Raw genomic sequence first — 25,178 nt, 5'->3', positions numbered from 1 at the left:
ACTTCCTGTTGTCTCCTTCCGTTTGCAAGTAGGAGACGTTTGTAAGTTGGATGTTTGAAAGTAGGGGCCTGCCCTATATGCTCTGCAGAAATGGCAGAACAAGGTGTTGGTGTTGCCACAACATTGTAAGCCCTCAAAGTGACTCTTGGTGGGCGCTGGAGCGCCCTGCTGTGAACGATTATATCAAGAATATATCAAGAATTGTAATTACATGCCATTGTTGAACAGTGGTAGAAAAATTGGGCCTTTGGTGGTTGTGGTGCTGGTGCCACAACAGTTACTCTCGGTGGGCACAGGAACGGGCCCTGCTGTGAAATATTATATAAAGAATTATAATTACATGTCCCTGTTAAACAGGGGCTGAAAAATTGGGCCTTAGGCACTGATGCTGGTACCACGACACTGCAACCTCTCCCATATACTGAAGTTGTAGTGCAGGAATGAGCCCTGCTGCAAAGCATTGCATCAAAAATTGTAATTAAACGCCCCTATTAAACAGGGGCTGAAAAATTGGGCTGGTGGCATCACCCAGAACCAAAAATGTTCTTCCAACATATCAGCGGAGGAGGAAGAGGATAGACAGTCTTGAAGGGATGTGATATTTAAAAAAAATAATAATATTCGGTTACATCAGCTTCAGGTGCTTGGTAGCTGTGGGTGATCCAAGACTGATTCATCTTTATGAAGGTCAGTCGATCAACCGAGTCAGTGGACAGGCGCATCCTGTGATCAGTAACAAAGCCACCAGCAGCACTGAAGGTGCGTTTCGAAAGAACGCTGGATGCAGGACAGGCCAGTAGCTCAATTGCATACTGTGCAAGCTCTGGCCAGTGATCCATCCTCAAGACCCAGTAAGCCAGAGGATTTTCGGTGGGAAAGGTGTCCAAGTCTGACCTTGCCCCTAGGTATTCCTGCACCATGTAAATCAGACGCTGGCAATGGTTGCTGGAACCGATCATACCTTGGGGCTGCGGACTAAAAAATTGTCTGAATTCATCAGTCAGACGGCCACCTTCTCAACCGCTCCTTCTGACCGATGCCTCAGCAACACGTTGTCCAGGACCAGGAGTTTGTAACCTCCCAATCTCTGGGAACGCATTGCACAGACCTTTCTGCAATGCCTCCCGGAGATGTTTCATCCTCTGCTCCCTCTGCGATGGCAAGATAAGGTCGGCAACCTTACCCTTGTACCGTGGATCAAGGAGAGTGGCCAGCCAGTAATGATCCCTCTCCTTGATCCAAAGAATACGAGGATCCTTCCGCAGGCTTTGCAGGATCAGGGAGGCCATGCAGCATAGGTTAGCTGAGGCATTCTGTCCGGAGTCCTCTGGGTCACTAAGGACAACATGATCCGCAGCTACCTCCTCCCAGCCAACGTACAAGTCCACGGGTTTCTTGGGACTGTAAATCATCCCTACAAGACTGCTGCTGCTGCTGATGCTGAATGTCAGCTTCCACCTCCATGGTGACACAATCATCCTCCTCCTCCTTCTCATCCTCTTCTGTGATGGGTGGCACAGCAGGAACAATGTCTGGATAAAGGGGGCCTTGAGAGGCAAGGAAGTCCTCCTCTTCCTCTCTCTGTTCTGCCTCAAGTGCCCTGTCCATTATTCCATGCAGCGTATGCTCCAAGAGGTGGACAAGAGGTACAGTGTCACTGATGCATGCACTGTCACTGCTCACCATCCTTGTGGCCTCCTCAAATGGTGACAGGACAGTGCATGCATCCCTGATCATGCCCCACTGGCGTGGTGAGAAAAAACCAAGCTCCCCTGACCCTGTCCTGGTGCCGTAGTCGCACAGGTACTCATTGATGGCCCTCTGCTGCATGTGCAGCCACTGCAGCATGGCCAACGTTGAGTTCCACCTGGTGGGCATGTCACATATAAGGCGGTTCTTGGGCAGGTTCAACTTCTTTTGGAGCTCAGCCAGCCGAGCACAGGCATTAAATGATCAGCGGAAATGCACAGACTTTCCTGGCCGGCTTCAGGACATCCTGTAAGCCCAGGTACCTGCCCAAGAACCGTTGCACCACCAGGTTAAGGACATGATCCACACAGGGCACATGGGTCAGTTGTCCCTGTCGGAGGGCGGAGAGGAGGTTGGTGCCATTGTCGCAAACCACCATTCCCGGCTTAAGCTGGCGTGGCGTCAACCACCTCTCGGCCTGCCCCTGCAAAGCTGACAAAATATCTGCCGCAGTGTGGCTCCTGTCCTCCAAACAAACCAGCGCAAGCACGGCATGGCATAGTTTTGCCTGTGTACTTGCGTAACTCTGAATGCCTACGGAGCACCGCTGGTTCTGAGGACAGAGCATTGGAAGAGGCCATGGAGGAAGAGGAGGGGGTGGAGGAGAGAGGTGTGTCACAACCAGTAGTAGCATTTTGGAGGCGTGGTGGCGGAACAACCTCCAACACTACTGCACCTTGTCCTGCATCCTTCCCAGCTGCCAGAAGAGTGACCCAATGGGCCGTCAAAGACAGGTAACATCCCTGTCCATGCCTGCTGGTCCATGAGTCAGCGGTAATATGCACCTTCCATGAGAAAAAGTGGCGTTTGGGGACCTGTCACTGAGGAACCACATATTGCACAAACTCACGGAAGGGGGCCGAGTCTACCAACTGAAAAGGCAGCAGTTGAAGTGCTAGCAATTTAGCCAAGCTAGCATTCAACCGCTGGGCATGTGGATGGCTGGGAGTGAACTTCTTTCGACGGTCCAGCAGCTGGGGCAGGGAAATTTGCCTGCTATAATCGGACGTGGGTGTACTGCTAGCAGAGTGCCCCGAAGCACTTGGCTGTGACACACCTGATTCTACACCTTCATTCCTCTCAGAGCAGGTTTCAGAGAGGACTGAAGGTCTAGTGGGGTTGGAGATCCCAGCTGATGAGGAGCAAGGAGAGGTCCGCTTTGTTCTTTGGTGTGGGTCTTTGAGGTACGCTTGCCAACGAGCTGCATGGCAGGTCAACATATGTCTGGTCAAGCATGTGGTGCCCAAGCGGCTGATGTTTTGGCCACGTGAGATACGCTTGAGACATATGTTGCAAATAGCAGCGGTGCGATCTGATGCACTCTTCTCAAAAAAGGCCCACACCAAAGAACTTTTAGAATAACGTGCAGAGGCAGCGCACTGCACAGGCGGAGCTCTGCGGTGTGATTCAGTTAGTGTGCTGCCCCTAAGCTGGCCCCCGGAGGGCATCCTGCCTCATTGGACATGTGCCCCCTGCTCCTCCTCTCTCCTACCAGGCACCCACGTGGAGTCAGTGCCCTCATCATCCCCTCCCTCTTCATCTCTGGAGCAAACCTGGCAGTATGCTGCAGCTTGTGGAGCATGACTGCCAGATTGCTGTCCTTCTTGAGCATCCCCTCTCTCTGTGCTCATGCTACTGCCTTCCTCTAGCTGAGTATCATCATCAGAGTCTACAAAACACTGGGAATCCTCCTGGAGCATGTACCCATCACTGTGCTCAAAGAGTTCAGGGGACTCCTCAGGAGGACGTGGTGGGTCTAGGGAAGGAGTCACTGATGATGACATTGAGACGAGGGAAGACGATGCGTTGGCAGCTGCTTTGCTAGTACTCTGAGCCTGGGTGAGAGAGGATGAGGAGGATGAAGAGGGCTTGGTCATCCACTCTACCAAGTCTTCGGCATGATGCGGCTCAACACGTCCAGCTGCGGAAAAGAAGGACAAGCGTGTCCCATGGCCACGTGCTGATGATGACGATGCACTTCGTCAACGACCAGCACTGTTGTCTCTAGACACAGAGCCTGCTTGCCCTCTTTTATAGACTCGTGCCTGTCCGTCTCTCCTTGTTGTCCTTCCAGACATGGTAACAACAACACCAACTAACTCCTGCAGATGCCATTATTATAGAACAGGATTTAAAGGGTAGATACTGGTGTATACTGTGCTGTGCTGAAGGCACACAACACCAACTAAATCCTGCAGATGGCTCAATTAGAGAAGAGCTATATAGGTGGATATAATTGTGTATAGTGCGGTCAGGGCACGCAGACAACACGCACAATCTCCTACAACTGACTGCAAGCTCTATTAGAGAAGAGCAATATAGCTAGCTATATAGGTGGATATAATGGTGTATACTGCGGTCAGGGCACGCAGACAACACCCACTACAGAAGAGCAAGAACGCAAAATCGGCCGATAATGAACGGTGTATACTGTGTTGAAGGTACACAGAGAACACCCACTAACTCCTACAGACGCCAACACACTACACAAGGCTGCTGGCGGCCTTATATAGTGTGGGGCGTGTACTACACAGCCTGAGCTATGATTGGTCATAGGCATCCTGCCTATGGCCAATCATGGCTCTCCTCGCTGCCGGTGCTGTGATTGGCCAAGCATGCAGGGTCACAGTGCATGCTTGGCCAATCATGAGCCAGCAATGCACTGCGATGGCGCAGTGCATTGTGGGCCGTGAGCTCCACACGAATTTGGCACGAACGCCCATAACGTTCGGTATTCGCCGAACGTGCGAACAGCCGATGTTCGAGTCGAACGTATGTTCGACTTGAACACAAAGCTCATCCCTATGCTCCATGTGCTTTGATTTAATGTTGTACAGTTTAAAATGGCCACTTTCATGTTCATGAGTTCAATCGTTCATAATAAACATCGTTTGTTAGCCCACTCCAAAAACGATGTTTTGCCAAATTGCACTTGACTACATTTGTTCACACTACAAGTAAGTATTGTAGCTTTCGAAAGTGTCAAAAATAATGTTTTCACCTTTGAAATCTGCCAAAAAACACAATTGTACAACACTTCCAAGCAATGTTTCATATTCCTATTTCTGCCCTCTGTCTGCTAAGTATTCCTTTTTTACATTCTCTTATGGGAGAGAAGACTTGGGGCATCTGAGGACACCAGGGACCCCACACCTTCCAAAGAAGGGGAAATACCAAAAGCACAAGCAGAGGAGGAGGAGGAGGAAGGAGAGATTGTCGAAATTGGCAAAATTGGCACCACAACAGGTGAGTGTCAGAGACCAGAGCTTCTGGTAAGCTAATCACTGTATGTCGGCATATTTATAATACATGGTGTTTTTTTTTCCAGTTTTTTTAGGTGATGTGGAAGAAGAATCACATTTTACCAGTGACAGTGCCCAGATCCTCATTGGGGAGATAATGGGGTGCAATCGCGATTTACAGAATATACAGAAAAACATCAATGATGTTCAACAAAAAATGAAGAACATCACTGATGTTTTGGGGACTGTCTGAAACACCCCAAACTAGCTAGCATCGTTTTTCAAATTTCACAAACACTTTAATATTTTTAGAAAAGCCAAATTTGGAAGATACACACAGTGTGTGAACATGTACTATCTCCCATCATGGGGGATCAATGTATGTGTTTTGTGGGTGCAACCCCTTCCTTGCTACTAAAGTGGCTGAGATGAAGGGGTTGCACCCCCAAAACACGTACATTGATACCCCATGATGGGAGATAGCACATGTTGGCATTAGGCATGGGATCAGGAGGAAATTGGCCACTTTATGATTCTCAATGTGTGTTCATCTTCCAAATTTGGCTTTTCCAGGGGTGACACCCCATGTGATGAAGGCAATATCAGCACAGTTTGTACATACTCATGTCTGATATTGTCTTCACTGTTCAAAGTTGAACTTTGTAAGTTCCTGTGTTCTGTATGTTATGCTTTGATACGTGCCTGTTTACACAAAAATGCCAAGTTATAAAAATGTTACCCAAAATAATGTTTTCTATACACCAAATATGTTGGTTTGTTGTAAAACACTTTTCTAAATGCACATGTGAATGTGCTTTGAGTATTAAGTGAAATTATCAACAATGTGTGGCTTCCTTTTTCAATGCGCAAAGCAGTATTTGTAGTAAAGTTGTTGTTTTCTGTGGCAATGGGTGTTATTTACTAAAGGCAAATCCACTTTGCACTCCAAGTGCAGTTCCAGGTGCACTTTTGCAGTGCACTTGTAGTGCATAGTGGATTTGCCTTTAGTAAATAACACCTACTGTGATGTGTAAATTTCCCCAATCACACCATTTTCATGACCCCACATATTTCTGCCATGGTGCTGAAAATGAGCAATATTTTTGTCAGTAATGCACTACATACATTATCAACAAAAACAAGGTGTGTGTGTAGCAGACCCACAACATAATAAGATTATCTGAAGAATAGACTGTCACGTCATCTTGCTCAGAACTTGGGTTTGCACTGTTGTTAAAAAAGGCCCCAAAAAAACAGCAAAAATACCTATGAGACACCTAAAACAAAGCCAAACAGTAAATTAAAACCAAGATTATTGGAGTTTCAAAGAAAGAAATATTAAAATAATGCCTCTCAGACATTGTCTGGCATATCAATGGCCCCCCTACCCACAAAGTACTCCATGTATTGGTTTCTGACCTCGCGGGTGCTTTGGGGGGGGGGGGGCAAGCCAGGACGAGCAGCTTTAAGGGCCGTGAGGCTGTCATTTTCCGGCAAGTCTGCATCTGGGCCAACTGAGACCACATAGTTAGCTGAATGTTTTTTCAAAAAATTGTGCAGAACACAACAGGAAAGCACAATGTGATTTAGTTTATATTCCGCCATGTGTATTGGCGTCAAAAATAGGCGGAATCAGCTGGCCAGTATTCCGAAAGTGTTCTCCACGACTCTTCCGGAAATTAAAGATCTTCTGATCCGGGGTGAGGGTCCTCATTGGGAAAGGCTGCATCAGATGGTTTGCCAGAGCAAACGCCTCATCCTTGACGAAAATGAACGGGAGTCCTTCCAGATTCTCCTCTGGAGGTGGCAAGCCCAGACTGCCACTCTGGAGATGCCAGTAAAATTACATCCGTGCAAGCACTCCACCATCCGACATCCGGCCATTTTGCCCCACGTCCACATACAGGAAGTCATAGGTCGCTGACACCACCTTCAACATCACGATACTATTAAACCCCTTGTAATTATAATAGTAGGACCCCGAGTTGGGGGGTGGGACGATGTGGACGTGTTTCCCATCAATTACACCTCCACAATTGGGAAAGTCCCAATGGCTGGCATAGTGGGAGGCCACAGTCTGCCATTCCTGTGGCGTTGAAGGAAACTGTGGAGTGAAACAAGAAAAAAAAATTAGTAATTTTGCACATCAACATTGCAAGCAGATTAGACACAAACATTTTTGGACAATATCAGTATAACATTTTGGGAAATTAATATTTAAAGCCTAAAGTATAAGGTCCCCTTATCAGAGTCATCACCCCCCCCCCATCCCCCCCATCTGATGGGCCATTGCAAAAAATGAGGGGGAGCGTTTTGGACAGGTAACCCTTTCCACTTCATTGAGAGTTGAATGCATAAATAATGTGTGATACTTTGGCCGGCCCCTCCTTACTTACACCATTGGCAACCCACCGGACAGGTAAGAAGTGTCATAATACAAAAAAAAGGAACAAATGGAAGCACATTTTGACATTCTGCTATTACCTATCAAGATAATAGGAGAAAAAAAACAAAAACTGTAGCATTTGAAAGTATTGAGGCAGGCCCTTGCACTACATGCTTTGGTGAATTCATCCATAAATTTGACCAGAAAAAAGGTAGGCATAGTGTGCATTGGGTTTGGCAAAGTCAGCAGATAGAGGATTGCTATCAGCTGACCTAGCAGTTGGGGGAGGGGGGTTCCTAATGAGTTTTGCCCACCCAAAAAAAAAAATCTGGCACTCTGCATGAATTTAAGCACACACATAACATTTGTACACATTTTAGGGGGTGTTTAGGGGAAAGCAATACTATGGAGCTGAAAAAATACATTGCTAAGTGACTAGACTATAGGTTTATGGGCCCAGAAAAGCATGCTGGGGAAGTTAGTGAAGGCAAATATGCATGAAGGACAAAAAAGGAACTTGATAAGCTTCCAGCATGCATGAGGACAAAGGGGCATAGCATATCAATTACAGCATATTGCAATCATGGTAATTAGGGAATGAGGAAAGAAATCCAAGACATTAACAATCATTAAATACATAGAATGTGATATTAAAGGAGAAAACTTACCTTCATATAGTCCTTCTGCAGGACCTGAATGATGGCAGAACAGGTCTCTGGAATAATGATCCCCAGAGCCTGGGGGCAGATGCCTGTGGAGAACTTCAGGTCCTGAAGGCTTCTCCCTGTCGCCAAGTAGCACAACGTGGCGATGAGCCTCTGCTCCGGAGTCATGGCTTGCCGCATGCAGGTATCCTGCCTGGTGATATAAGGGGTCAGCAAAGCCAGCAGATGGTGAAAAACGGGGTCCGTCATCTGGAGATAATTCCTGAAATCATCAGGATTATTCTCCCATATTTCACCGAGCAAAGGCATGTGCGAGAACTGATCACGCTGGCGCAACCAATTCTTGCTCCACAAACTCCTCCCCTCCCTGTTCATGGACCGGGCTTGTGTCAAAGCTAAAAGCCCAACACCAAGCCCCTGCACAGCACAAACTCTACGACGAGTACGTACACGAAACATGGCTTAAAACGGTCGGCTGGTCAGAACGGACAACAGAAAGCACCGATAAACAGCAATGCCTGAAAGAACGACCTGAAAACCAGAAACGAGCAGACAATAAGCAATGGAAATCAAAGTGTACTATACCAAGATATAGTCCACAATGAGCAACAAATACTTACTGACTACACGCACTGATAAGTAGATATGCACCCACAAGCACAAACTGAAGAGCAGTAATGAACTGAAGCTCAAATCTGAAAAGCGCTAATCGTCTCTCACCAAACTTCTACTAACACGCGATAAACACGAGATCGGCAGAAGGAGCCCAAAGGGTGAACTTCCCTTTTCTAGTGCCACCGTACGCGGCTTATGTCACCGCGTTCTTGGCAATCGGAAATTCTGACAACTGAGTCCAACCGTGTGTATGCAACACCACTTCCGGACCACATCCGTCAGAATTTATTGCCAGAATGTCCGACCATGTGTACGGGGGCTTAGACATTACATCTTAAGCCCCATACACACTATCAGTTTTTCTGCTGAGTTTTTCCTTCAGATTTACCAAAACCATATAATATTAGGTAAAACCTTAGGAGTTTCAATGTGTATGCAATCAGGCAGGCCCTTCTACTACATGGTTTTGGTAAATCTGAAGGAAAAACTTAGCAGAAAAACTGATAGTGTGTATGGGGCTTTAGCAAAATAAGGCGTACATGCTGTCCAGCAATTCATTTAACTTTTTCTTCCTTGTAGTTCAGAAAAAAGATTACTCTAATTATTATTTAAGGATTAAACTTGAGTGGTCTTTTTATATTCCATTGTATGCGAGTAAGAATGCTTGCATGGTGTGCAGTGTGTCCATGAACTATTTGTGACATTTGACTGTGACAAAAAAAAATCTATTTTTTTCACAATGAAAAATGCCTCATCTCTTCCTCTAACGCAGTGGACAAGTACAAATGCTAGCATAATGTGCAACCAGTATTGACATCTTTAAAATATCATACACTAATTGTTATTTCTTGGAAAAAAATATATATCTTTCCATTATGTTACTGCCCTGTGCCTTATTGAAGATGCTTGCATATATTATTTTTTATACTCACTGATAGCTATTAGCTATATTATTGTTCCACAAGCTGCAGCATACTGCCAGGTTTGCTCCAGCGATGAAGAGGGAGGGGATGATGAGGGCACTGACTCCACGTGGGTGCATGGTAGGAGAGAGGAGGAGGAGGAGGCACATGTCCAACGAGGCAGGATGCCCTCCGGGGGCCAGCTTAGGGGCAGCACACCGACTGAATCACACCGCAGAGCTCCGCCTGTGCAGGGCGCTGCCTCTGCGCGTTATTCTAAAAGTTCTTTGGTGTGGGCCTTTTTTGAGACGAGTGCATCAGATCGCATCGCTGCTATTTGCAACAAATGTCTCAAGCGTATCTCGTGTGGCCAAAACATCAGCCACTTGGGCACCACATGCTTGACCAGACATATGTTGACCTGCCATGCAGCTCATTGGCAAGCGTACCTCAAAGACCCACACCAAAGAACAAAGCGGACCTCTCCTTGCTCCTCATCAGCTGGCATCTCCAACCCCACTAGACCTTCAGTCCTCTCTGAAACCTGCTCTGAGAGGAATGAAGGTGTAGAATTAGGTGTGTCACAGCCAAGTGCTTCTGGGCACTCTGCTAGCAGTACACCCACGTCCGATTATAGCAGGCAAATGTCCCTGCCCCAGCTGCTGGACCGCCAAAAGAAGTTCACTCCCAGCCATCCACATGCCCAGCGGTTGAATGCTAACTTGGCTAAATTTCTAGCACTTCAACTGCTGCCTTTTCAGTTAGTAGACTCGGCCCCCTTCCGTGAGTTTGTACAATGTGCGGTTCCTCAATGTGCGGTTCCTTAAACGCCACTTTTTCTCACGGAAGGCGATTCCGGCTCTCTACCGGCATGTGGAAGGCAATGTCCTAGCCTCGCTGGACAGGGCGGTCAGTGGTAAGGTGCATATTACCGCTGACTCATGGTCCAGCAGGCATGGACAGGGACGTTACCTGTCTTTCACGGCCCATTGGGTCACTCTTCTGGCAGCTGGGAAGGATGCAGGACAAGGTGCAGTAGTGTTGGAGGTTGTTCCACCACCATGCCTCCAAAATGCTACTATTTGTTGTGACACACCTCTCTCCTCCACCCCCTCCTCTTCTTCCTCCATGGCCTCTTCCAGTGCTCTGTCCTCAGAACCAGCGGTGCTCCGTAGGCGTTCCAGGGGCTACGCAAGTACGCAGGCAAAACGATGCCATGCCGTGCTTGCGCTGGTTTGTTTGGGGGACAGGAGCCACACTGGGGCAGATGTTTTGTCATCTCTGCAGGGGCAGGCCGAGAGGTGGTTGACGCCACGCCAGCTTAAGCCAGGAATGGTGGTTTGCGACAATGGCACCAACCTCCTCTCTGCCCTCCGACAGGGACAACTGACCCATGTGCCCTGTGTAGATCACGTCCTTAACCTGGTGGTGCAGCGGTTCTTGGGCAGGTACCCGGGCTTACAGGATGTCCTGAAGCAGGCCAGGAAAGTCTGTGTGCATTTCCGCCGATCATTTAATGCCTGTGCTCGGCTGGCTGAGCTCCTAAAGGAGTTGAACCTGCCCAAGAACTGCCTTATATGTGACATGCCCACCAGGTGGAACTCAACGTTGGTCATGCTGCAGCAGCTGCACACGCAGCAGAGGGCCATCAATGAGTACCTGTGCGACTACGGCACCAGGACAGGGTCAGGGGAGCTCAGTTTTTTCTCACCACGCCAGTGGGGCATGATCAGGGATGTATGCACTGTCCTGTCACCATTTGATGAGGCCACAAGGATGGTGAGCAGTGACAGTGCATGCATCAGTGACACTGTACCTCTTGTCCACCTCTTGGAGCATACGCTGCGTGGAATAATGGACAGGGCACTTGAGGCAGAACAGAGAGAGGAAGAGGAGGACTTCCTTGCCTCTCAAGGCCCCCTTTATCCAGAAAGTATTCCTGCTGTGCCACCCATCACACAGGAAGAGGATGATGAGGAGGAGGAAGAGGAGGAGGAGGATGATTGTGTCAGCATGGAGGTGGAGGCTGGCACTCAGTATCAGCAGCAGTCTTGTAGGGATGATTTACAGTCCCAAGAAACCCGTGGACCTGTACGTGGCTGGGAGGAGGTAGCTGCGGATCATGTTGTCCTTAGTGACCCAGAGGACTCCGGACCGAATGCCTCAGCTAACCTACGCTGCATGGCCTCCCTGATCCTGCAAAGCCTGCGGAAGGATCCTCGTATTCTTCGGATCAAGGAGAGGGACCATTACTGGCTGGACACTCTCCTTGATCCATGGTACAAGGGTAAGATTGCCGACCTTATTTTGTCATCACAGAGGGAGCAGAGGATGAGACATCTCCGGGAGGCCTTGCAGAAAGGTCTGTGCAACGCGTTCCCAGAGACTGGGAGGTTACAAACTCCTGGTCCTGGACAACGTGTTGCTGAGGCATCGGTCAGAAGGAGCGGTGGAGAAGGTGGCCATCTGACTGATGCTTTCAGACAATTTTTTAGTCCGCAGCCCCAAGGTATGATCGGTTCCAGCAACCATCGCCAGCGTCTGATTTACATGGTGCAGGAATACCTAGGGGCAAGGTCAGACTTGGACACCTTTCCCACCGAAAATCCTCTGGCTTACTGGGTCTTGAGGATGGATCACTGGCCAGAGCTTGCACAGTATGCAATTGAGCTACTGGCCTGTCCTGCATCCAGCGTTCTTTCAGAACGCACCTTCAGTGCTGCTGGTGGCTTTGTTACCGATCACAGGGTGCGCCTGTCCACCGAATCAGTTGATTGACTGACCTTCATCAAGATGAATCAGTCTTGGATCACCCACAGCTACCAAGCACCTGAAGCTGATGTAACCGAATAATTTTTTTTGAAATATCACATCCCTTCAAGACTGCCTATGCTGATGCTGAGTGACTGTCCTGTTATGTTGATTGTCTATCCTCTTCCTCCTCCGCTGATATGTTGGAAGAACATTTCTGGTTCTAGGTGATGCCATCAGCCCAATTTTTCTGCTCCTGTTTAACAGGGGCGTTTAAGTACAATTTTTGATGCAATGCTTTGCAGCAGGGCTCATTCCTGCACTACAACTAGAGTATATGGGAGAGGTTGCAGTGTTGTGGCACCAGCACCAGTGCCTAAGGCCAAATTTTTCTGCCCCTGTTTAACAGGGACATGTAATTACAATTCTTGATATAATATTTCACAGGAGGGCCCGTTCCTGTGCCCACCCAGAGTAACTGTGAGGACTTATAGTGTTGTGGCACCAGCACCACAACCACCAAAGGTCAATTTTTCTACCACTGTTCAACAATGGCATGTAATTACAATTCTTGATATAATCGTTCACAGCAGGGCGCTCCAGCGCCCACCAAGAGTCACTTTGAGGGCTTACAATGTTGTGGCAAAACCAACACCTTGTTCCGCCATTTCTGCAGAGCATATAGGGCAGGCCCCTACTTTCAAACATCCAACTTACAAACATCTCCTACTTGCAAACGGAAGGAGACAACAGGAAGTGAGATGAAAAAAGATGGACGACAAAACAAATTATACAGGGGTGATAACCCTTCCCTATGTTTTCCAAAAAGCTTAAAAATATTTTTTTTGACTGGAGCTACACTTTAAAAATGTATCAGTTGAAAATTACAAACAGATTCAACTTAACACAACAAACCTACACAGTCCCTGTCTTGTTTGCACCGCCTGTATACTGCTGTTCTGAGTATATAGGGCCTGGGGGCCACACGCATTTCCTTTTTTTAATATGGGTACGGGGTTCCACTTGATATGCGTACAAGACCCAAAGGGGCTGGTAATGGGCAGGGAGGGCTACCCATGCCATTTTTCTCAATGATTTTCAACCATGTTGCAGGAACCAGATATAACATTAAAACCGCAAGCAGTTTTAAATGGTGTTATTTCCATTTAATGTCATTTTGTGCAGGGACTTTTCTAAACACGGGTAACACTTTGCACTTCACAGGCATACTACAGACACCCCCCAGGCACCATATTTAAAGGAATATTTCACCTTTTTTTTTTCACTTTAATCGTCATTAAAATCAGTGCTCCCGCCAAAACGGCCATTTTTAAAAACATTTTAGGCATTGACCCATGTCCCCTGGGGCAGGAGCCAGGTCCCCAAACCCTTTTTAGGACAGTATGTTGCATATTAGCCGTTAAAATTAGCACTTTCCATTTCGAACGTTCGAGTCCCATAGACTTCAATGGGGTTCTAAAGTTCGTACGAATTTGGGGTCCGTTCGAAAGTTCTGGTGCGAACCGAACTGGGGGGTGTTCGGCTCATCCCTAGTGTCAGGATGATTGAAGCACATTATTTCTATTATTACATTGTAATATAAAAGGAAATCATTCAACTCACCATAATGCAGAATCAGTGGGAGCCCTGTGCGTGTCACTGGCTATGTCGCCTCTCACCAGATGCCATCAGGTGTCCCCAGTGGAGTTCGTCCTTACATCAGGTGCCCCAAGCAGAGTCCCTCCTTAGATGCAGCCTGCGTCCCACCAAACGCAGCCTGCGTCCCACCAAACGCAGCCTGCGTCCCATAAAATTCATCCTGTGTCTGAATGCAGCCTGTGTCCCATTAAATTCATCCTGTGTCCAAAGCTGTGTCCTCATTAAACCCCCCTTCTTGTACTTACCTTGCTGTGTTGTCCTCTCCCGCTGTTTCTCCTTCACACTTGCAGCGGTGATGGAGGAGTCCGCTCTCATAATTAGTTTTCTCTCTCCCGGGCACAATGGGAGAGAGAAAATAGGAAGTGAAATCTAACTCAGATGTCAATCAAACCACCCGGCCGCAGTAATAGATACTACAAGCACCGGACGGAAGCTACTCGGCTCTTCGGAAAGCGCTGCAAGGTGGGATAAAAGCCTGCAAATGAAGCGCCGCCTTAGCAATCTCGTGATTGCATAAACATGGCGCTTCCCATAAGTGCACTGTGTCCGGCGTCTGAACACAGTGCACTTAAGGACCTTTTTGTTGTATTTTTTTTTTTAAAGGGACAGTTTTTTTAGTGACTGGCTGGAGGGGGGGGGACGCCCGTGTGCCCCTATAGACAGGCCGCCACTGCGGTAATCCAAAAAAAAAATATGAAAACACAGCTGGACAGACTGCCACTGAGAACCTAGAACAAAAACATATCACTTATCAAAATGTAATTCTATACAATTAACACACAGCCATATAGTCAAAAACACCTTACATAGACAACTAAAGGAAAGAACACACCATGGTATCAGCAAACCCAATAAAACATAACACACCATGCTGTATGTGGGACCCTGCTAATGGTTTATAAGGTTTAACCCCTTGGTGCTAGCTATTCTGGGAGGCGGGGCAGGGCTTTTGGCCATGTGACCACTGTAATTGGCTGTCATGGTGGCCACATGATCGGAAGACTCCCGATTGCAAGGAGCGATTGGGAACTTTGTGTCTGCCGGTTACTGTACCGGGAGCGTGCACACCACGCGCTCACAGCACTGCTGGCGCTATTGCATGCAAATATGCGGCCGCTCGGAGCCAACTGGTTAAACATAGAACAATGGCTGGAGACTCTCCCACATAGTCATGTCCTCACTCGGCCCGCTGTCATTGTGTGATGATAATCTGACCTTCTTCTATTCTCCATGTTTACTGGATGAGTTATTAACCACTTAACAACCGGCCCATAGACGAATGACAGCTACAGGGACGGTTGTTTAACTCATATGACGTCCTTCCAGAATTCCGCTCTCGCGCGCCCTGGGGCGCGCACTCGAGAGCATCCGTGACCGCCGGGTCATCGCGGCCGTTTACCACGTGATCGCTCCGTCAAATGACGGAGTGATCACTTGTAAACAAACCGGCGTCATGTTATGATGCCGGTTCCTCCCTCCCCTCTCTGTACCGATCGGTACAGCGGAGGGGGAAGAGATCGTTGTCAGCAGCGCTGGGGGCTGCATCTGCAGTGCCCACATCGCTGCTCACCGAAAATTAACCCCTCAATTCCCTGCCATACCCTGCAACGCTCTGCAATACCCTGAAACGCTCTGCAATACCCTGAAATGCTCTGCAACGTAATACTCTGAGATACCCAGCCATAGTCGGTGATACCCTGCAATACCCAGCCATAGACATCCCCCCCCTCCCGCCGCCCTCCGGTGCTTCTACCGACTCGCCAATACGATCAAAGCCAGAATCTTTTTATTTTTTTTAATTTTTTTTCTAGGCTTCCCAGCTTAGAGGTGAGATGCGGGGTCTTATTGACCCCATATCTCACTGTAAAGAGGACCTGTCATGTCATATTCCTATTACAAGGAATGTTTACACCTCCTCTGTAACTCAAAACATATAACCAGTAAAAAAAATTTTTTAAATCGTCGCCTATGGGGATTTTTAAGTAGCGACGTTTGGCGCCATTCCACGAGCGTGTGCAATTTTAAAGAGTGACATGTTAGGTATCTATTTACTCAGCGTAACTTCCTCTTTCACATTATGCAAAAATTGGGCTAACTTTACTGTTTTTTTTTTTTTTTTTTAAGCACAAAACCGTTTTTTTTTTCCAAAAAAAGCATTCGAAAAATTGCTGCGCAAATACCGTGCGAGATAAAAAGTTGCAACGACCACCATTGTATTCTCCAGGGTGTTTGCTAAAAAAACATATATAATGTTTTGGGATTCTATGTAATTTTCTAGTAAATAAATGATGATTTTTACATGTAGGAGAGAGAAATGTCAGAATTGGCCTGGGTGCTCCAGAACGCCTGATGGCGCTCCCTGCATGTTGGGCCTCTGTATGTGGCCACACTGTGTAAAAGTCTCACACATGTGGTATCGCCGTACTCGGGAGTAATAGCAGAATATGTTTTGGGGTGTAATTTGTGGTATGCATATGCTGTGTGTGAGAAATAACCTTATAATATGACAATTTTGTGAAGAAAAAAAAAAAAGTAGAAAAAAATCATGATTTTGCAAAGAATTGTGAGAAAAAATGACAACTTCAAAAAACTCATCATGCCTCTTACTAAATACCTTGGAATGTCTTCTTTCCAAAAAGGGGTCATTTGGGGGGTATTTGTACTTTTCTGGCATGTTGGGGTCTCAAGAATTGAAATAGGCCGTCAGTACTTCAGATGTGATATTGGCTTGTGGACTCTATAACTTTCACAAAGACCAAATAATATCCACCAATTTGTACTTATTTTTACCAAAGATATGTAGTAGTATAAATTGTGGCCAAAATTTATGAAAAAAAAATTACTAATCTGCTAAATTTTATAACAGAAACAAAGAAAGATTCATTTTTTTTACAGAATTTTCTGTATTTTTTCTTTTAAAGCACAAAAAATAAAAAAAACGAGCGGTGATTAAATACCACCAAAAGAAAGCTCAATTTGTGTGAAAAAAAGGACAAAAATTTCATATAGGTCCAGTGTTGCATGACTAAGTAATTGTCATTCAAAATGTGAGAGCACCGAAAGCTGAAAATTGGTCTGGTTATTAAGGGTGTTTAAGTGCCCAGTGGTCAAGTGGTTAAATGGCCGGCTATGTCCTTATCAAGACAACCAGAATCTCTGCCCTGTTACCAGTGTGACTGTCCTGTTATACTAACAGAGATTTGGGGGGCGCACCCTAAAAGATGCATTAAAGATGGTGCAGCCCTATAATATTGTGTTCTGTCCTGTTATACTGACACTGCTGTACTGAAGATCTGACTGGATTTCATATATAAAATTTACTATTCTGTACAACTCTCTCATTGTACCCCATTATCTCCATTTAGGAGAAGTTTGGCCTGGGATACGTCACCTCCTGTCCCCCATTGCGGTCTTTGTCCTCTACACTGTTCTCCTCATCTTTATAGTCAATGACCTGAGGAAGATGAAGGATGAGAAGAATCGGAGTGAGAGGAAGACAAGGAGAAGGGATCAGATGGAGATGGAAATGGAACCAACTTACTATAATGACAGGAATTGAAACGTCTCCCCAGATTGTCAGCCTGGAAATTGTATGAGAACAAAGCACACCGTATGTAAAGAACTCCAACTGGTGAAACTAAAGCCGCGTACACACGATCAAACAATCCGGTAGAAAAGTCCGGCGAACTCAAGTCCACCAGACAATCCGCCCGTGTGTGGTCTCCGGCGGACTTTTTTTTACCCAAAAGTCCGGCGGACTAAAAAAGTAGTTTTGCACATCAATATGTCCACCGGACTCGCATTTCGGCGGACAATTCGGCCGTATGTGTGCTAGTCCGGCGGACATACGGCCGCGTGTGTACTAGTCCGCCGCGTGCCTGTCATTGTGACCAGAGACAGCGACGAAGAGGCCCTTGTCCTCATCAACATGGGGACAAGGTGATTTGGGGTGGGGGGGCGCGTGGCCCCCCCCTTTCCCAAAGCACCCCCCATGTTGAGGGCACGCGGCCTGGTACGGCTCAGGAGGTGGGGCGCTCGCTCATCCCCACCCCCTTTCCTGACAGGCATGGTAGCGTGCTCGGATAAGGGTCTGATATGGACCTGGGGGGGACCCCTATGCCGTTTTTTCAGTGTAGGGATTCCCTTTTAAGTCCATACCAGGTGATGGGGCCAGCGACGCTTCCTTCGCTGGTCCTGGCTACCTGGAGCCACGCTCAAAATGAACAGACTTTCCTCCGTGTGTGTGGGTGAGTCCATTCGTTTTAAAAGTACGGCGGATAGTACGGCGGACTAAGTCCGCTGCAAAAGTACCGTGTGTGGGCAGGTAGCTCGTTCAGAAAGTCCGGCGGTTTGTCCGCCAGATAGTCTGATACGCGTGTACCCGGCATTACAGGGCCACCAACTTCTCCAATTTCAGCTGATTCAGCAGGTATTGGTAGAAATGGGAGCCATCTAGGGCCAGCTTAAGTCTCCGGCTCAAAGTTGACAAGTGACTTGAAGGATTGGTGACCATTGGTGGCTGTATCTGAATGTTTTCTGATTTTATTTGTGCTTAGTCGTATTATTCAACAGCTGATTTTTTACTTTCTATATACAATATATTATTTTTTAAATGCAGCTTTTGTTTCTTGTTATCTGACAACCAACTTAGAAGATACAGTAGATCTTTATTATTGATTAACATACGTATTATTTTTTTTCTTGTGTATTATCAATAAAATATTCTTATACCAATAATACCGACTTCTGGTTCAGTTCCACCTCCTTTCCATCTCATTTCCTTCCCCTAGGACTCATTGGTATACCACCCTGATAATCCCCCCACCTTCCTGACAATCACTAACAAAGATGAAGAGCTTTGACTGACCTGAGGAGACCACAATCTCTACTAGGAGAAGAGAGATGAGTAAAGTATCCAAATGTTGTCCTGATTGCCGGCAATATACCGTATATACTCGAGTATAGGCCGACCCGAATATAAGCCGAGGCCCCCAATTTACCCCCAAAAAAACTGGCAAACTTATTGACTCGTGTATAAGCCGAGGGTGAGACATGCCTGTCCATCCCTGTGTGTGTGTCCGTCCATCCCTGTGTGTCCGTCCATCCCTGTGTGTCCGTCCATCCCTGTGTGTCCGTCCATCCCTGTGTGTCCGTCCATCCCTGTGTGTCCGTCCATCCATCCCTGTGTGTGTGTGTGTCCATCCATCCATCCATCCATCCCTGTGTGTGTGTGTCTCCATCCATCCATCCATCCATCCCTGTGTGTGTGTGTCTCCATCCATCCATCCCTGTGTGTGTGTGTGTATCCATCCATCCATCCATCCCTGTGTGTGTGTGTGTATCCATCCGTGTGTGTGTGTGTGTGTGTGTGTGTGTGTGTGTGTGTCCAGCCTACCTGTGTCCCGAGCCTTTGTCCCGAGCCTCCGTCCCGTGCCTTGCCTCCTTGCCTCCGTCCCGTGCCGTGCCTTGCCTCCGTCCCGTGTCGTGCCTTGCCTCCGTCCCGTCCTGTGCCGTGCCGTGCGTTGCCTTGCCTCCGTCCCGTGCCCTCTTCGTCGGCGCCTCGGCGGCCATTGTAAAATTCAAAAGCCGCGCCTCCGCCTTCGCCTGTGATAGGCGGAACACTGAATTTCCCAGCAGCCTGTGTTCCGCCTATCACGGACATCGTATCATCCTCGTCCGTAGTACGAGGATGATACGATGTCCGTGATAGGCGGAACACAGGCTGCTGGGAAATTCAGTGTTCCGCCTATCACAGGCGAAGGCGGAGCCGGAGGCGCGGCTTTTGAACTATAGAATGGCCGCTGTCTGTCTGCTCGACACGCTGATCGAGCGGGCAGACAGCGATGACTCGAGTATAAGCCGAGGGGGGCACTTTCAGCCTCAAAAAAGAGGCTGAAAATCTCGGCTTATACTCGAGTATATACGGTACATAAAAAAATCATTTAAAAAAGCAGCGTGGATCCCCCCCAGTCATTACCAGGCCCTTTGGGACTGGTATGGATTTTGAGGGGACCCAATGCCATTTTGGCATTGGGGTCCCCCCAAAATCCATGCCAGACCCAAAGAGCCTGGTATGGACAGGGGGGGAAATCCATGCCGTTATTGCCTTAATTCTGTCATAGGGCTCCCTTTAACCACTATACAATACACTATATTATATATTGTATACTGCACTATATACACTGCATTGTATTATATATACACTACACTGATGGCACTATATAATCTGAACTGCAGTATATATACTATCCTGACTGCACTATATACTCTGAACTGCAGTATATATACTATACTGACTGCACTATATACTCTTCTGAATAATTGGGCATTAGGTGTTGGTGGTTGCAGAACACAGTAACCCCTCACAGTTACTCTTGTTGGGTGCAGGAACAGTCCCTGCTGTTAAATATTATTTCAGAGGCTGCTTGTCCTCTTTTAGTGGCCTGTGAGTGTCTGCCTCTCCTTGGAGGCCTTCTGGACATGATGGGTATGTTTTTTAAACGCCACAATACACTGTATTATATACTGTACAACGCCAAATGCACTGTATATATAAGCTACACTTAATGCAGAGTATATATATATATATATATATATATATAGTAGGGGATCAGTGGGGTGAAGAGCCGGCTCAGAGGCAGTCCAGTAAAATAAAAGTGGCTTTTATTCAATGAAACAGCAAATAAAAACATAATAGCAGACAGACTAGCACAGCCCGCAGACGAGAGCAAGGCGTAGGCGCAGGGCTGGCATGAGGACAGCGGACTGCAGCGATTGGCCGGGGGGCGGAGTCAGCGCCAGGACGTGTGCGCGCTCTACGCCCCGGCGTCAGTGGAAGGTGCAAGGTTCCCACCCTCCCTCCCTTACCTTGGACGGAGTGGTTATGGTAGAATCTACCGGGGGGGGGGGGGGAGGACAGGCTAACTTGTTCTTTTCTGTTTCAGGTTTGCGGTGTTGGATGTCGTAGCGGTTGGCGGGTGTTGGTCGATGCAGGTACAGGAAGATAGCCCCTCCCCACAGAGAAGTTGATGCGGGACCCATTGCAGATATGGGCTCGTTGATGATATGCCATATAGTGAAGGTTGATATGGCTGATGGTGAATGGGTGCACTGCGGTAAATAGTTCGGTGTCTTTGAGCCAGCATGTCGGCTTGAGGCCTAGTTAAAGGAATATTACCGCAGTGCTTGTTTGGATCGATATGCTAATGGGGTGGAGAGGGGGAGTTTTACTGCAGATGACCAACGCGTTCAGGGTTTGAAGTTAAATTATGTTTTGTTGATATTTTGTTATACGTTAAATTATTATATTTTGATTAATAAAGAGGCTGCTACGGCCACTAAATACTCCAAAGGAAGGTGTGGTCTCATTTAATGGGAAGGGGCAATTATGGAGTTGGGTGGTTGGTACAGCAGCTGAAGCACGTCAGTCATTCTGTAGTCATGTCTTATCACACGGATGTGCACACAGGTACAGCTCACAGTCCATCAGCACACAGGCTTAGAGGTAACAGAACACGGCTCCAAACACAGCTACAGTCTTTTTGTGGTTTAGGCCGGGTTCACACCGCTGCGATGCGGGAACGCCGCGAATCCGCGGCGTTTTCCCGCATCGCATTACTCCCGCCGGCAGTTCACACTGCCCTATGCGGACGGCTGGGAGTGTCAATGATATGTTAATGACACCCCCAGATCCGTCCGCATATCGCAGTGCAATCTGCCGACTCGCACAGGAATCGGATTGCATGGTGTGAACCCCCATGCGATCCGATTCTGTTGCGGACCAAAAAAAGGGTCCCATGCGAGTTTGCTGCGGGAGCGATGCGAATTCAGCCATACTATCTGTATGGCTGAACGTGCATCGCTACGGAGGTCGGATGTGATTTGCACTGCAGTGCGGGTGCGAATCACATCCGGATCTCCCCCCGCAGCAGTGTGAACCCAGCCTAAAGCTCACCCAGCAGGTCCACCATCCAGCAATGGACATTTCCACACAGCGTGCTGCTGCGTCTCTTTCTCCTACTCAACAACTCCACACTGACACTTTCAGCACACCTGATAATAAGCATTCCTGAAGGAGAAGTACCTGCCTTCTTCAATTAACCCCCTCTTACCCCTGCCCCAGGCTGACCCTCTACAATACATACATACACACTAGTATACTGTGTGTGTGTGTGTGTGTGTACTCTGCATTCATTGTAGCCTATATATACAATGTAAACATTATATTCAGTCAGTACAGGCAGTATATTTGAGATATATATTTATATATATATATATATATATATATAAAAAAATACACACAATACCGTGCAGCCGTAGTACAGTTGATACCACTGTGACGGATCTCGGATACCCCTGCTGAGCATCTCTACCAGACCCGTGTCCGTGTGTTGCGGGAGCGGAGAGAGATGGACACAGAGACAGTGTGTGTCATTTGAAGCTGTTGCAATTACAGTTGGTGTATTATGCCATCTGCACAGTGTACATCTAAAGCTACTCCAATTGTTGGTGTTCTGCTGATCCTATCCGCAGGCAGCTGTAGAAATTATAGTCGGGTATTGTGCCATCTGTATAGTGTACACCTAAAGCTACCCCGATTGCTGGTGTTCTGCTGATCCTATACCGCAGGCAGCTGTAGTAATTGCAGTCGGTGTACTGTGTACTCTGCACAGTGTGCACATAAAGCTACCCCAATTACTGGTGTTCTCATACTAATAATATTACAGGCAGGCAGTTGATTCTGCTAGCTGCAGTATATCAGTATATACGTCCCAGCTTTGTGCAGCTATATCTCCCTGCAGGCCATTAGTATGTCTGAAAGGCCAACAAGGAGAGGCAGACAGTCACAAGCCAATAAAAGAGGGCAAGCAGGCTCTGTGTCTAGAAACAATAGCATTGGTCATGGACACAGTGCATCCTCATCAGCACATGGCCGTGGGAGTTGCTTGTCCTGTTGAGCCGCAACATGCCAAAGACTTGGTAGAGTGGAAGACCAAGCCGTCCTCATCCTCCTCATCCTCTCTCATCCAGGCTCAGGGTACTGGCAAAGCAGCTGCCAATGTGGCCTCTTCCCTCTGCTCAATGGCATCAGTCACTCCTTCTCTAGCCCCACCAATGTCCTCCTGAGGAGTCCCCAAAAAGTTTGAGCTCAGTGTTGGGTACATGCTCCATGAGGATGCCCAGCGTTTTGAAGGCTCTGATGATGATACCCAGCTGAAGGAAGGCAGTAACGTGAGCCCAGAGAGAGGGGATGCCCAATAAGGACAGCAATCTGGCAGTCATGTTCCCCCAGCTGCAGCATACTGCCAGGTTTGCTCCAGTGATGAGGAGGGAGGGGGTGATGAGGCCACTGACTCCATGTGGGTGCCTGATAGGAGAGAGGAGGAGGCACATCTCCAATGAGGCAGGGGTCAGCTTAAGGGCAGCACACCGACTGCATCACACCGCAGAGCTCCGCATGTGCAGGGCACTGCCTCTGCACGTTATTCCAAAAGTTCTTTGGTGTGGGCCTTTTTTGAGATGAGTGCATCAGATCGCACCGCTGCTATTTGCAAGATATGTCTCAAGCATATCCTGTGTGGCCAAAACATCAGCTGCTTGGACACCACATGCTTGACCAGATATATGTCGATCTGCCATGCAGTTCGAAGGCGATTCCGGATCTCTACCGGCATGTGGAAGGCAATGTCCATGCCTCGCTGGACAGGGCGGTCAGCGGTAAGGTGCATATTACCGCTGACTCATGGTCCAGTGGGCATGGACAGGGACGTTGCCTGTCTTTCACGGCGCATTGGGTCACTCTTCTGGCAGCTGGGAAGAATGCAGGACAAGGTGCAGTAGTGTCGGAGGTTGTTCCACCACCACGCCTCCAAAATGATACTACTGGTGATTCTGACACACCTCTCTCCTCCACCCCCTCCTCTTCTTCTTCCTCCATGGCCTCATCCTGTGCTTTATCCTCAGAACCAGCAGTGCTCCGTAGGCATTCAAGGAGCTACACAAGTGCACAGGCAAAAAGATGCCACATGGTGCTTGCACTGGTGTGCTTGGGGGACAGGAGCCACACTGGGTCAGAGATTGTCAGCTCTGCAGGGGCAGGCTGAGAGGTGGTTGACACCATGCCAGCTTAAGCCAGGAATGGTGGTTTGTGACAATGGCACCAACCTCCTCTCCGCCCTCCGACAGGGACAACTGACCCATGTGCCCTATTTGGCTCACGTCCTTGTAGTACTAGAATCCCTATAGGACCCAGCACAACTCACCTGACACAGCCTTTGTCTGGGAAACAGTGATTGGCCAGCTCACCTTTAAATCACTTTATCAGCATTCAGTCAGTGCTCATGTTAGAGTTTACATTTGTGGTTCATCCAGCTTACATCTGCTCTGTGTCTTTCATGTATGACCCGGCTTGTTTGACCCTCCTTGCTCGCTTCTGATTCGGTACCATTTGGACTCTGATCTACCTGTGTATGACCCAGCTTGCCTAGACTACGCTTTGCCTGATTCTACTGTAGTACCCTCATCTGCAGCAGTGAACTACAAGGTCCAGCAAACATCTACCTTCATCTGCAGCGGTGAACTACAAGTCCCAGCTGACCTGCTCTGCTTAGTCCTGCTCATGGTATGTGCTCTTGTTCTTTGAACTCTTTGTATAATCAGCACACCTGAACTCAGTGGCGGCTGGTGAAGTTTTTGGATGGGGGGCGCCAGACCCCGCCCATCATGACCCCACCCATCATTATGGCCCCTCCCACTTCTCATAAACCACGCCCGTTATGTAATCGGAAAAAAAATTTGGCATGGGTTCCCCCCTCCGAGAGCATACCAGGCCCTTAGGTCTGGTATGGATTCCAAGGGGAACCCCCTACGCCGAAAAAACGGCGTGGGGGTCCCCCCCAGATCCACACATGACCCTTATCCGAGCACGCTACCCGGCCGGCCAGGAAAGGGGGTGGGGACGAGCGAGCGCCCCCCCCCCCCTCCTGAGCCGTACCAGGCCGCGTGCCCTCAACATGGGGGGTGCCTTGGGGGAGGGGGGGCGGGCGGCCCCCCCACCCCAAAGTACCTTGTCCCCACGTTGATGAGGACAAGGGCCTCTTCCCAACAACCCTGGCCGTTGGTTGTCGGGGTCTGCGGGCGGGGGGCTTATCTTCCGTCTTCGGGGGTCTTCTCGCCGGACTCCTCCGCTATCTTCTTGTAGCTCTTTTGC

The 25,178-nt window shown here is 48.1% G+C and overlaps 1 protein-coding gene across 1 annotated transcript in view; it reads left to right on the top strand.

Moving 5' to 3' along the window:
• Positions 1–18,623, top strand: part of LOC143981569 (uncharacterized) — a 95,049-nt gene extending 76,426 nt beyond the window's left edge. Inside the window, exon 5 of the mRNA XM_077479531.1 lies at positions 17,335–18,623. Within this exon, the coding sequence (XP_077335657.1) occupies positions 17,335–17,528 (194 nt within the window). The 3' untranslated portion in view covers positions 17,529–18,623. The remainder of the gene's footprint in view (positions 1–17,334) is intronic.
• Positions 18,624–25,178: the final 6,555 nt, after the last annotated feature.

The sequence above is a fragment of the Lithobates pipiens genome, unplaced genomic scaffold (genome assembly GCF_037356315.1).
Source record: "Lithobates pipiens isolate NorthernLeopardFrog02 unplaced genomic scaffold, aLitPip1_a1.2 Scaffold_16, whole genome shotgun sequence".
Classification (NCBI taxonomy): Eukaryota; Metazoa; Chordata; class Amphibia; order Anura; family Ranidae; genus Lithobates; species Lithobates pipiens.
This window is presented reverse-complemented; position numbering and strand designations above follow the sequence as displayed.